This window comes from Branchiostoma lanceolatum, chromosome 2, assembly GCF_035083965.1.
Source record: "Branchiostoma lanceolatum isolate klBraLanc5 chromosome 2, klBraLanc5.hap2, whole genome shotgun sequence".
Classification (NCBI taxonomy): Eukaryota; Metazoa; Chordata; class Leptocardii; order Amphioxiformes; family Branchiostomatidae; genus Branchiostoma; species Branchiostoma lanceolatum.
In genome coordinates, this window is record NC_089723.1 from 9255735 (window position 1) to 9270129 (window position 14395).

At 40.6% G+C, this 14395-nt stretch overlaps 1 protein-coding gene across 1 annotated transcript; it reads right to left on the reverse strand.

Annotated features, from left to right (window-relative positions):
• Positions 1-7147: 7147 nt before the first annotated feature.
• Positions 7148-13968, reverse strand: LOC136427389 (UDP-glucuronosyltransferase 1-2-like). Its single transcript, XM_066416217.1, has 7 exons — positions 13834-13968; positions 12037-12378; positions 11371-11602; positions 10897-11068; positions 9809-9965; positions 8896-9538; positions 7148-8559 (listed from the first exon to the last, which is right to left on the reverse strand). The coding sequence occupies exons 2-6, from the start codon at positions 12322-12324 to the stop codon at positions 9242-9244; spliced, it is 1146 nt and encodes a 381-aa protein (XP_066272314.1). The 5' UTR covers positions 12325-12378; positions 13834-13968; the 3' UTR covers positions 7148-8559; positions 8896-9241.
• Between the last annotated feature and the right edge of the window lie 427 nt (positions 13969-14395).

Sequence of the window (14395 nt, forward strand, 5' to 3'; positions counted from 1 at the left end):
ACTGCGGCGACCTGACCGGCCGATATGTTGGGATAGCTCTGAGCGGCGCAGGGAGAATCCTTACACTCTGTGAGGTCAAGGTCTTCGCAGGTACGTCTCTTGGTAGGATTGTTGGACCATCGTAAACTCGGGGAGCGGGGTGGGGTCGTGTGGTTTCAATGTCCGTTCCATCCAGCACGAGTGCCCTACGGCGTTTGAATCAAAATTTCATTAAAAAAACGTAGCAATTGATTGATTAATATTCCCTTGTTGTATTCCTTTCTTTTACAGCCAGCCTTCATTCGTAATTTTCCTACCTGTAGTATGTTAATTCTATAAGTTTATTCTGTACAGTTTTTAACACATAGGTACGTAATTCAGCCCCCTTTTCTGCTATGATGTGCTTGGAGATTGAACTGGATCAGTCAATGAACAAATGTGTTAAATCAGATTTAGTAGTTCCATCGATGATGCTATGGGAAGCGGCATGCGCCGGCAGCCAATACGCGCGTGATGTTTAGTATAAACGAAGACATGATTGGTTTGGGCACACCCAATAAAGAAGTGCCTTTCATTCCAATATCATATTCCAAGAATATTCCAAAAATGCAGCTGTTTGAGCTAGTACATAGCCCCCTTGGTTTGAGGTTATTCTTCGGACAAAATGACTACAGCATTCTTCGAGCAACTTCTGAATTCGTAGAAGGACACAAAAATTTAGCGGGCTTATTCAACGACTGGTAGCTTTGCAGGGCGTTCAATTGCTGTATGTAAGGTTTGAACGAGTGCACATTGAGGCGTTTTGTTGAACTAGCGAAATGTCGATGACATTAGTCAGTAAAGCTACGTCCACGGCGGTGTAAACACGGTCAAAAATATGTGCAACGTGCTGGCGTCGGGCGTACTGTATTCCATTTATGTCGGAAAACACCACCAGAAAAGTTTTGTTAACGAAGGCGTAGATTTTGAACCTTCTTAATTGCACATAGCTTCAGTACGACACGACATGAACAAGACAAGGACGGGAGCCAGGACGCAGTAAAGTTGTGCCTGTCTGCACCTGGCAGATTAGTGCTCCTAATTGAATTGACTATTTCAACCCATCACCTCGAGTTTGATAAATGTGTGCGCATTATAAAAGGTGCTTTCTAATTGTCTGACCGAATTAGTCCACCTGGCCACATGGTCAACACCATATATGGTCATATGGGGAAGATAGCCAAGTATCTACCCATAACCCCCCCCCCCCCTAGAATTTATTTTGTGATGTATGCCGAAAGTGCGAATGGGGTTCTTTGAATATTTTTTCAATGTACCCCCATAGCAAATTTTAGGTCATTTGGATGGAATTCCAGAGCACAGGAGGCCCAAATGTACGTTTTTGGCCAGGAAATCCTCAATAAAATTAGTGTGAAGGTATTTATAAAAAAAATAGGAAAAAATTCTGTGGGTATGTACTCACTGTTCCTGCATACCAAACAAAATTTCAGCTTATCTGGGTCAGGGACGAACGAGTTGAATCGATTTGAAGATTTGACAGAAGGAGGAGAAAGGAACATTACAAACACAATATGTATTGCCCATACCTATAGTATGGGTGATACATAATAACTAACAGGAAGTGTCCCTACGAAATATAGGAGTTGTTGAATCTAGCTGAAGTAGCAGTCTTAATTAAACTCAACTTGAATTCAACAGGGCGACGGTGACCGCTACAAGTTTGTGATAGACACACGGGTGGACTAGAACGAGCTCTTACTGAAAGCATCTACACACATTTGGTGTTAGCTCACAGCACATGTCTAGACGTAAGAAACTCCTCCAATGATTGTAAAATCCCATTGTCATCCCATACTACTACACCATATTGTATAAGATAGACTACTTCACCATATTGTATAAGATAGACTACCACATAATATTGTATAAGATAGACTACCACATAACATTGTATTAGATAGATTGGTTAGCCTAATAGAATGTTATCTATGTACCAGTGAATGCCATACTTTGTACCTTGTACAATTGTTGTGCAATAAAGTTATTATTATCTTTATTACAGCCAAACCCACAGTCAAACGGTGCCAACGTGGATGGGAGGAACACAACAACCACTGCTACAAGTTTGATACAAACAAAGTCAGCTGGGATACGGCAGACTCAGAGTGTACAAAACATGGTGCAAGTCTGGCCTCCATCAAAAGCCGTCAGGAGAACAACTTCATTACAAGTCTCATCAGAGATGGTGGGTGCGGATGATAAAAAACTTCATGTCATCAATTATGACTGTATTCATCATTATCTCCATGAAAAAAAGATAGTGTTTTTTGGCGTGCGTATGTGTGTGTGTGCGTATGTGTGTGTGTGTGTGTGTGTTTGTGTGTGTGTGTGTGCGTGTGTGTGTGTGTGTGTGTGTTTGTGTTTCCGGATCTTTGTAGTTAGCAAAAATCAAGAACCTCTGGATGGATTATGATGCTATTTGGTGTGTGGGAAGGTGTTGGGGAGACAAAGTCATGGTCAATTTTGGTATGTGACCTCGGTACAGCAGCAGAACTTCTGTGACCTGGACGTGTCATGGAGATTTGCTTTTAGCCCACAGCAGTCTACATTTGTTGGTTCTCAGAAAATAATGATGTACAGAAATCTCATGAGAACATACTAATGACTGACTGGCTGACAAATCAATACATAAGACTGGTACATATTGATATGCAATAATCCCAGTATTGTAGAAGCTTAATATTCAAGTAAGTTACACGCTAAAGAATTACACCAAAGCTGTACAAGTCTAGTCCCTTGCAGTGCCTATTGGCATATAGATCAGCAATTGCCTAGTGGCATATAGATCAGCAAGTTTCTTTGCTGTTTCAGTAACATGGTATATTATTACAGGAAGGGGTTGCTATCCTTTCCCCTTTAACGTGCTAAAGACACCTCATCGATAACGGGACCCCCAAGGATATTGACTCCTCTTGCAAAAATGTATGTATATGAAATGAGATTCTCAGAAAACGTCGGTTCTTCCAAATACCTCCTATCAACCACAGTGAAGAAAACTGAAGTGACATTGCCATACGTCACGGTCATCGAGACTTAACGAGACAAAACTATCATACAAGGAACCGTCCAGGGAGGAAAAAAAAGAGGCGTAGGTAACGTCCAAGATGTGAGGATCATATCAAAGAATGGATTGGCATGACACAAAGTGAAACATTATGAATATGTGCAAGTTGCCATATGTTGTATCACAATTATTGTTGAGCAATATACATAGTACTGCAACATGTATCATTCAGCAAAAGACCAATCCATCGTGCTTGCTTGCAGCTGCTGCCGAAAGGGTGTGGATTGGATTTCGAAAGAGTGGAGGATTTTGGAAGTGGCGTGATGGGTCACGAGCCTCCTATACGAACTGGCAAGCTGGTGAGCCTGAAAGCGACTTTTGGAACGGTGGAGGGAACTGTGTTGGTATATACTCCAAGGTGGGTGTTTCTCTCTAATACAGACAATCAATTTAGTTGCAGAAGTTGGTGCTGAAAATAAAGTAACACTTTTCTGTATGTAACATTTCCCACAGAGCGGCCACAATTGGTTAAATATCAAAAGGAGGACAAGAGGAAAATGGAATGACAGTTACTGTTGGAAGAAATACTCTTACATGTGCAAGAAGTCAAAAAAATGACATCGTAGTGGATGTAAAAGATCATGATATACGAGTGCTACATCTTTGGGGCCAAGCAGCCGCGAGCCATTCATTCAACGAAGCGAATTCGAATGGAGAAGTGACAAGAATGAGAAAGGATTGCAATGTTTAAGCCTGGCCTTTGCATTGAAACACAGCAAATTTGGCCCAAAACGCTTCAAAAAATGAAAAACAATAAGTATTCGTCCTAGGAGATATCAAAGGTCATTGTCAAATCCTAAATGACGTTGTTGAGTATAGTTTTTGTCTATTTAGACAATAAAGGAGCGTAGTTTGCTATACATGATGTTGTTGCCTGAAAAGGACACACAAAAAAACTATAGGAAAATAAGTGGCACCAGAGTGTTGTATTGATTGCACTGAGAAAAAATCACTTCTGCTCACTGTAAACCTTACACTGCTCAATCTAGAAGCAGTTTAGTTTAATGGGAAACATTAAAAGTTGGAAAGCACTTTGCACCTACTTGGTAGCAAATGTTTATCAATTTTCCTTCAATGTAAGATAAGAATGAACTCATCCAGGTATATACATTTATGTAATATACAGTGCTGTATTGATAAATGAAAACTACATGATGAAGATGAAAACCTTGAAAAATAATTATTACGTTATAATATTCTTTACTCTCCTCATCAGTGCAGGGTTTTGGACTACTTAGGTTTTGTAGAAACTAAATCATTTCTTAGCTGTTATTTTTGCCGACCAAATATGCTGAAAGCAACATTCAATGCTATCAAATCATATCAATTATGTTATTTCAATCAATTGTAATGGCTTAACTTGCAAATTATTCTGATTAGTATCGAGACTACAGCAAGTTGCTTTAGAGGGAATGGCGGTCTGAAATCAGATTGTGTCTGGAGGAAATATCATATACAGTAGTAAGTTACTGGAATGGCGGTCTGAAATCAGATTGTGTCTGGAGGAAATATCATATACAGTAGTAAGTTACTGCTCTCATATCAACAATTAAAGGTTTTCACTGCACCATAAGGCAAGTGTCTAGAAAGGCCACAAAAACTCTTGGTTCTCAGACATACATCAAGATGTTGGTGTGGAGATATGGGAAGCTTTTATAACAATCACGCCACAGTGTGTAGAAAAGTAGTGCAGCAATGAAAATTGATACCAATTCTATGTCTCTGTTGATCATTAAAAAAATATCATTGTCCTAAGTGACAAAATGATTGTTATACGTAGCTTGTAAGAAGTAAACCACATGTAATCAATGCACAGAGATGCAGTGCAGTAACGGAAAATGTCAAACTTTATGTCTCTTTTTGACCCTTGATTATGACTATGTACAGATCGCAAAACAGCGTTTTAAAAGTGACAGACTGACTGTTATACGTTTAATAGCTTTAAAGAACTGAAGTGGGATTTATCCTTGTACTGTAGTGAAGTACTGCAATGAAATACTGAAAATTTCAATCTTATGTCTCTGCAATTCATAGTGTGAGCCGTGACCATTAAAATGTATGGGGAGTCCAACTGAGTTTTTGAAAGTGACAAAATGACTGTTATATATGTAGTTTGTTTGATAACTAATTTGTGCCTTATCCGTGCACAGAGAAGTAACAATGACAAATGGCAATTTTATGTTTCTGCAGTTCGTAGTGTGAGCCTTGGACATTAAAATGTATGGGGAGTCCAACTGAGTTTTTTTTGAAAGTGACAAAATGAATGTTATATATGTAGCTTTTTAATAACTAAATTGTGCCTTATCCGTGCACAGAGAAGTAATGAAGTAAATGACAAATGGCAATCTTATGTCTCTGCAGTTCGTAGTGTGAGCCCTGATCATTAAAATGTATGGGGAGTCCAACTGAGCTTTTTGAAAGTGACAGAATGACTGTTAAACGTAATTATTAGTGTAAGAACTAGATCAGAGAAGAAGAGATTCTGAAATAATGCAAATTTTGAATTTTATGTCTCAGACATTGACTGTTGAAAATGTATTGGGGCTGTACTTGTAACCAAGTGCTCAGCTCATTAAAAAATATAGTAAATTTGTAAACAAAGAAAGAGGATCCTATATTTAGAAAAAAGAAATGCATTTTGGTTCTGTTTAAAGCTGTGTATTCAAAATGTTATCAACTGCCAGTTCTTAACTTCTCATCCTCAATTGAGGTGAAACATTTGAGCGTTGCATGAAAAGGCAGTCATTTCTTAGAGTGCAGAAGTTGTGAAACTGTAAAGAATTGTTTTGAGCACGCCATAGTTGAGATTGTTATAAACACATAAACAAGACGTTGCTTCTACCTATATGTTTAAGCCTAGAGGGCCTAGGGAAAAGATGTACTTTGCTTATTCTGCATAAAAGTTGAGCGATTGCTGAGTGAGTAAACTTGCATTGTTGGGTCACACAGATTCTTGTTGATTTTCTGTTACATTTTATATATTCTTCTATTTGCAAAAGTTCAGCAAGCGGAAGCAAGATTAAAACATTGGGCATGTGAGAAAAAAAATGGAATCTAACCATAATGAGTTCCTAAGTCTGTGTGACCCAAACTAAAATACAATCTATTGTTTATGAATGTTGCTTTTGCAATTCAGCATAATTCAATGGTATGGCACAACAAATTAAGAGAGTATTGTATGACGATGTTGAAATGTGAGATTTTCAATACATTGAACATGCACACAAGTACAATCTTGTTTCTGTATTTCATTGATTTTAATCTGACTGCCTGGTCAGCAATCAGTTCGGCGATCCCCAACCTTCGCCGAATGGTGTTAACTTGTATGAAAGATGTGTTTGAAAGGTGTGTTATAGATTGCATACTTAATGTATGATAATGTTTACATTCATTTAACTTCCGAATGCATGTATACAGATGTGGAAACGACATATAACTAGAAAGGCAACATTTGCGAGCAAATACAGCATGTTTAATCATACTCCTCGCCATGCAAAAAATGGACTGTCCCAAAATAACAATGGACCATTCTAAAATACTTCCAGTAAAAAAATGGATCACCCCAGTCCAAAATTTAGTTAAAAAACAATTAGTCTCTCCGTACAGGAATGGAGTCTTCCATTAGCGCCAAAACACAATATGGACCAGTCCAAAACCATATTCACTTAAAAAAAATACACTTTTGCTAACGAACGGACTTTTTCATAATCACTCCAGCTCAAAATTGAAATGAATAATTAAAGAATCCTCCCCTTGCAAGAATGGGATATTCCGTGCCATCTCCATGTAAACTAGACCAAAATATCTGCTCAAAATTACACTCTTGCGGATACTCAAAAAAGTTCAAAATTGAATTAAAAAAGATTAACCCCAGGAAAGAATGAAGTTTTCCATAGTATACATAATGATATATCATGAAGATTTAACAGGAGAAGAAGCAAATGACCAAAAACAACATATTTCAGCGATAGTATGGGTGAAATATAAAAATGTGACACCCCTATGTTTGAATGCATGATTCAATAGTATACATTTTGGGTTGAAAAGAACGAAACGAAAAAAATTGTTTATTTCAAAAATCGTTTTGAAAGGCTGTATGCCAAACGTTTGAATGAGGGCCTGTGTACATGACCAAGGCAGACACATGCCGAATTTCACATCATTTTAGTTTAATACATAGGAACTGGAGATGTGTATCTTTGTTAAAAAAAAGTGAACAAAGCCATGTAAGCACATGTCATAGGCTAGCCATTCCCATACCACATTCGGTATTAGTACTAGCACACCCGCGCCAGAAATGCAAGATAAATAGATTAGCTCAATTTGCCAATCAGGTGGTCACAAGGCTCACAGGCGAGGCCAGGTGCACCTGGAACTTGGGGTCACTGACCTTTAGGTTGTGTTGGCAACACCATATATGGTCATATGAGGAAAATAAACAATGTTCTCCCCAAAATACCCTGCAAAAATCGTATTTTGAAGTGATGTATGCCAAAAGTGTGAATGGGGTTCTTTGAATATTTGTTCAATGCATAGCAAATTTCAGGTCATTTGGATGTATTTCCAAAGCACAGGAGGCCAAAATGCACGTTTTTGGTCAGAAAAACCTCAATAAAACCACTTTAATTTAAGGTCAATATCGTAGAATGAAAAAAAACAACAACGTCCTGGGGTATTTGCCTACACTACCTTTGAACCAAATTTCAGGTCATTTGGTCAAAAAATGACAGAGATGAATCGATTTGAAGATTTGACAGGAGAAGAGTAAAAACAATATGTTGAGCCATACTAGGTATAAAACGAATGTTACTTATGTCATCCTGGTTTCTTTATTGAATGCAATAGTTCAAATGATTCCTTATTTTCATTACTTTTTACGTGCGAAGTCGACAACGTGCCTCTTCCCTTGCATAATATCACGTTGCAATAACTCTAGTGTTATTCTTCCTACTTTGTTCAATTTCATATCCTTACTATTTTCATGTTCTGCACTGTCCCTCAGTTAGAGATAGTCCCCACCACTTCTGCGAATTTACATAAAGATTTCTACAACTCCAATCGTACATATTACTTTGAAATAAAAGGTAAAGTGCATCTACGTTGACATTTTCCCGACACATCTACATATTCACTTCTTTTTCTCTGTGACATATTTGGCGCACTCGAAGAGTTAGGAAATTTTATGTTTGATGTCGGTTCTACTCCTCTTGCACCCGCTACAAGCAAACAAACAGCACTTCCAACAGCTCAACATTATAACAGTTATAACTGCCACAATCAGAGCCAGGACGTCTAACAGATAGTACTGGTAGAAGGGCAGTTCGATTGCCCTTGACCTTAGATGAGGGAGGCCGCCATGTTTGATGACGTGTTCTATCCACCATATTGCCCGCTCCATGGGTGACTGTGGTTGGTCTTGTTGGATGGTGGAGATGAATTTGGCCCATTCCTTGTACCTGAAATAAATTCTAAAGTTAGCCCATTTTCTTTCGCACAAACCAGACTGGCGCAGGGCTATTTTGAATCATATACTTAAATCGTTTTAAATTAAGAACGATAATGTGATGTAGATTGTTTCAGGCAACTGATCGCTTTAGTTCATTGAAAGAGGTGAGAGCCGTTGATGTACATTTGATATCTAACACAGAACATGTAAAAAGCTCCATGGACTTGACAAGGTCCGCCATCAAACAGGGTGGACAAGACTGGCTCAGATCGCATATAAGTGAAGACGCCAAGCACCTTTTCATATTATTAAGTCTTCTAACTCTACCTTCGCTTTCTGCACTTACCTTGGGTCTGTAATAACGGTAGTGATGGCCTGGTAAACTTCTTCTGACGTCACGCTGTGGATGTCCAGTGACACCGCCATCCCTCGGGCCGCCACTCGGACGATGTTGTCATGTTGGTCACCGAACAGAGGCATGCCGATCAGGGGCACTCCGTGGTACATGGCCTCTGATACGCCATTATAACCGCAATGTGATACAAACGCCTTGATTTTTGGATGAGCTGTGATATAAATATTGTCACAGTAGTAAGTTAGAGGAAATACTATGGGCCGGAAATACCTTCTTATTCAAGGCAAGGTAGCAAAGAATCAGAAATGAAGATTGCTTACTATGTAAAATGCTTATACTACAAAAGACATCTACCGTGTACGAAAAACAACAACGGATTCACGTCAGTCTCCAAAGCATCCAAGTAGCATTTACCTAGTAAATCACATTGAGGTAACCAATTCCTGGTCTTGGTGTTGGAGCCCAGACTTGGAGGTGGCGTCCCAGCGTTGCGCCACACGACCTTCTGCGGCAGACGGGCAAAAGCAGCGGCCATCATGTCGGCTCTCTCTGTAGGCATAGCCTCTACCATGGAGCCGAACGTTACAATCACGACCCCAGCATCACCAGAACTCTGCACGAACTTTTCCAGCTCCTATGGTGATGCAATAATTGACCCATATTTTCTTGGTGCCTCGGCATTGTTTACTACCCGTTTGAAGCTTAGTTTAAATATTTCATAATGCACATTTGCATTCGGGTGGATAAAACGATCGAGTAGTTGAAGACACAAGTCTGAACTGCATCATGTCAGAAAACAATTGTTTGACCATGACCAAGTTAGAATAGATTGTCGACGATGAAGATACTTCTACTGTAACGTTACTCAATGTCAGTCTTGTATAAGAATGTTTCATTGACTAACCTCACTGAGTGGTTTGACCTTATCAGCCATGTGGCCCGCTATGCTGACCATATTTGGCATGGTGGGTCTAGGGAAGTCGAACATGACATCTGATTGGTAGAGCCACACGTCGGTTCTTGACAAGGCAGCGAACATGGTATAGTTGCTACCAATGGTCCTGATCGTGTAATGAAAACGAAATTAGTGTTAAAGTGTTGTTCTTCAGATATCATTTCTGCCATTTGATCTATATCGTCTCCTCGGTCGAGACGGGGGGGGGTGCAGACTAAGTCACGTTTGGCACAGCAGTCTTGCCGCAACGTCATCTTGCATGTCATAGTAGATGTGCACAGCGCCTGCACAGCGTTGGCAAGAACGGAAAATTTGGCTTTGTAATTCAGAGTGGTGGCGTCGTGTTGACGTAGCGGTTAGGGCTCAGAACCAAGACGTCCTGGGTTCTAGTCCCCTGACATGCCACAGATATTGCGCCCTGGACAAATGCACTTTACACAACTTTCCACACAGCACCCGGGTGTGTAAATGGGTATCTGATTTCAGTTGGGGAGGTAAATACGGTGAAAGGAGAGGGTTGGGCTCCACCTTCTAAAACTGTGTAATTCTAACATTTCTTTTTTCTTTGCTCAGCGGGTATTTAGCGACGACTTCTTCATGCGCTGGTCGGCCTGGTCACGTCGGCCCGCCGTGTCCCGGGGCATGAATATTCCACAGATACCCCTGTCCCTAGAGTTAGATGATTACCCTCACCAAAGTTTGAGGTTTTTGAAGTTCCCAAACCGCCGGCGCTTAGGTAATAAAGACCGCGTTTCTTTGTCAGACAACTTCATAATGTTGACTTTGCGGTTCTTGGAGCCCCATACCGCCGGAGTTGAAAGTTTAATTATATTTATTTGGAAATCATTATCGTTGGCCGGAAGGAGGGGGATGCGCTCGTCTTTCCAATACCGTACACTAGACACAGTGGATAACAACCCCCTGTCCCTACGGCCTAAAACGGCTATGGGACTATCTTGACATTTACATTTAATCCAGAATTCCATTCTCTAATGATCTGCTACCCTAATGAAAGGGATCGCCGTACGTGCACATACCTGCTTGCAACATCGTCGATGCTCCTCTCCATCACTACCTGTCCCATTGTGGTCAGTCCAAAGTACATCTGGGTATTCTTGACCCTCTGTAAGAAGGTCATCTGGTCGGTCAGTCCTGAAGTCATAGTTGGTACGTAGGAGACAGGGTTGGGGACACCGCTGGCCCGGATGTCTGCAACATTACATCAAAAGAAGACGATTGCATAAAAAACGCAAACAGTACCTTCGTATTTCACTACGCATACAGGATGCGATAAACTTGTAAATATTTCCAAATGACAATGACGAAAGTTGAAGTAAGGTACAAAATGTAATGAATTTACTTCTCGTTGAATGTCTGTCTTTATCTGTATGATATAACTTGGCATTATTCTATTGCCTAGATTATTTGGTGCACCGAAATGATGAGCACCAGATAGTATCAATAAGGAAATATACCTACAATAGAGCGTCAGATGTATAAACATAACGCACCGAGTCCTGTAGGCATAGACCTCAGCGTGCAGACCAGAGGTAGGTCCAAGTACTGAGCCACGATGAACCCACATGAACTCCCAGGGTACGTCAGAACTACGTCATAGTGGCTTTTCTTCAGTTTCGTCATCAGCCGACTATCACTCAACATTTCCTCACAGTTATCCCAGAGGCTAGAAGTAATTTTGTTTGCCGCTGCTAATAATTCCAGCCAAGTAAGTGAAGAAAATGCCTGTGACGGTTTTCATAGAAATAAATGGAGTGGGTAAGGTAGGGAGTATATCATTGACCTCAAACGGATTAAAGTGATACATTTTTACAGTAATTTCAATATCTATAAAAACTGCATAATTAAAATTAGGATTTGGTCCCTTGTTTAAAAATAGTACCTTGTGTAGAAAGTGCCGATCGGCTACGTTCATTAGTCTTGGGGTAAGACAAGCAATTCGCAGTTAAAATCTGGACGCGAATTTGTGCATGGTTGCTAGAATTTTTCATTCATATCTGTTTTGTTCGATGATATTTGGATCCTGCAAGTACATTCTTACTTTCAACTTTCATGAAGGCGGTCAATTCGTACATTGACTGTAGTGGCATTTTGCACTTTTTATTTGAATGTCACTTAGCAGGATTCTTGCTGTTTTTGAACAAAATTTATGTACTTAAATTTTTTTGCGGCTCCGTTTTCATGATGTTTTTAAGCAAAGGCGGTTTCTCTGGGTCTCCGTAAAGTTCATAGCGCAAGCTCGGCAATTTCCGCATCAAGTCGTACTTTTCGCTAGCAGGGGCCACCACGGTGACGACATGTCCTCGGGAAGCCAGGGCTTCGGCAATCTTCGCCACGTTCATCCACGGGCTGCCGAACGTCATCGGCGCCACTAGGATGTCTGCAGCTTGAGCACGTTGTGACAAGATGGTAGCAACTGCCAGGAGCAGATGAAAACCAGTCGACATTGTATACTAGTCGTGTTACGATGTTTCAGTGTTCGGCATTAGAGGTTACTGAAACTGGAAAGATAAACAGTTTAATAGATCGTAATGAAAATATGATACAAGTCAACTTTACTTTGATTTTAGATAAAAAGTCACACAGGTAGATTACCGAGTCAAACCTGCCAACGGCCTTCACAGAATCCTGGAGCGGTGGCGTTTATTGTTGCCATGCGACCCGCATGGCTTACAATGTATAGCCCGATATAAGGTTTGACGGGCGGTCGGCTATTTATACCTGCCAAACAGCGCAGCCCGGCACGTCCACTTTCTTCTTTGGGTCCGGCCCACATAGAAAATGGTGCCCGGTTGCAAAATGTTACAATGTAATTTGATATTTTACAGTGCAAATGATGTGCTAAACTAATATATAGTTTACCATAAACGTTTATGTATTGCAATGAACTTGCGTCGTTAAAAAGCCTTGCTTGCACAACACTCAGTGGATATGTCTTGGGCGGGGAAGTCGCAAAGCATGACGGTCGCAGCGCACACAAATCGGCATGTTTTTCTTACGCAGCGATTTTGATTGATCGCTGTGTAAGAATGAGAATGGCCTGGACCTTCAAACTTACCAGGATTGTACTACGGAGGCCATGACAATGTAAATTCTTTAACCAGGCGACAAAATATTGTTGAGATACGGCTCTTGGAAAAGTGCCCCGAAAGCCGCCAAAGTCACTTCCGGGTTCACTTGATCTGCGTGAGAAGGTGAATTTCCACCTGTTTGAAAATTTTTTGTGTCATTTTTCACCCTGGACTATTTTTGATAACTAAACTTTTCGAAAATACACAACCATGTGTTAAACAAGCGTTTTCTAAGCTATCTGATAATGTATAACGTGTGGGGTGGGGAAGATAAGGTACGGCCAACATTGCAGGGCTACAGCAAGCAAGTACTCATCGGCCATCTACTATCATCACATGAAACATCACAAGGGACACTCAATCAGACTGGAGACAACGGACGTCCTTGATCGTGAACCACGATAGTACGAACGCGGAATCAGGGAGGCCATCTACGAGAGGATCTACAACCCCACCTTAAACAGGAAGGGAGGACTCCGCGTAGAACTCTCCGGTACCTGGGACCCGCCCTCCCACCAACCAAAGGACAATAGCTGTTCCTATGGTGTTGTCTTACCATAAAAACCTTCCCATCTTGTTTAACATTGCGTAACTTGTCATGCACCCCCCTCCCCATAAAGAGCAAGGTCACGGAAAGGTCAAGAGAATTTGATCCTGTAACATTTCACGTACTAACGTTACACGTACCCCGACACGTTCTTGGGGTCCAGAAAATATACTTAGAATACCAATTCTAATTCAAATATGGCGGTCCTTTGTCACTATTATTATTAGTATTACAGAACCAAGTTTACCAGTCAGTAATTTCTACCCGTAGTGTCATATTGAGGCGTTGTCGGCTATAGCTAGTAACTTAACATGGATAAACGTAACATATCACATTACCTTGTGATAAAAAGCAGTAGACTCGGCTACGACAGACCACTGTGGTTAAAACCGCCCCGCTCTAGAGCTGTTCTGGTTTTGGCCAGGATTACGGATCTATCATATGGCGTGGGATTGTTTGCCAGTACAGGTCAAAGCGCAACGCTCCATAGCTCATTGTCCGCAAGCACCATGCCCAGTAGCACGTTCTAAGGGCGTTGAACTTTCTCCTAGTCTCCATCACTGTCAAACTCTGCAACGCCTAAATGCCCATGTGTAATGTTGCCGATTGTGACAGTGTTGTTGTATATATTATACATGTGTCATCCCCCATTACGTGACTTGTTGGTAACGTTTCTTTAATCGTATCCAAGATATTAAGTTTTCTAGTTTTCTATATTAAAAAAGCACAGATCTTCCTAACTAAAGTCGTATTCCTTATGGAACTAGACAAGCCATTATTATAAGATCGATATGTTCATACACCTACAAGTACAACTGTCTTAAGAAGCGAGATTATCCATGGTGACTCGGCGAGGTTTGAAACTCTTCCCAGTTTTAGGAAGGTTTGATACAACCTAGC

Bases quoted from the DNA above. Each gene is read 5' to 3' on its own strand.
- LOC136427389 (XM_066416217.1), bottom strand. From the start codon at position 12,324: ATGTCGACTGGTTTTCATCTGCTCCTGGCAGTTGCTACCATCTTGTCA. The intron at 9,966-10,896 runs GTATGTGCACGT...TTACACGATCAG, and splicing joins ATCGACGATGTTGCAAGCAG to GACCATTGGTAGCAACTATA. The intron at 9,539-9,808 runs GTTAGTCAATGA...GCATCACCATAG, and splicing joins AGGTCAAACCACTCAGTGAG to GAGCTGGAAAAGTTCGTGCA.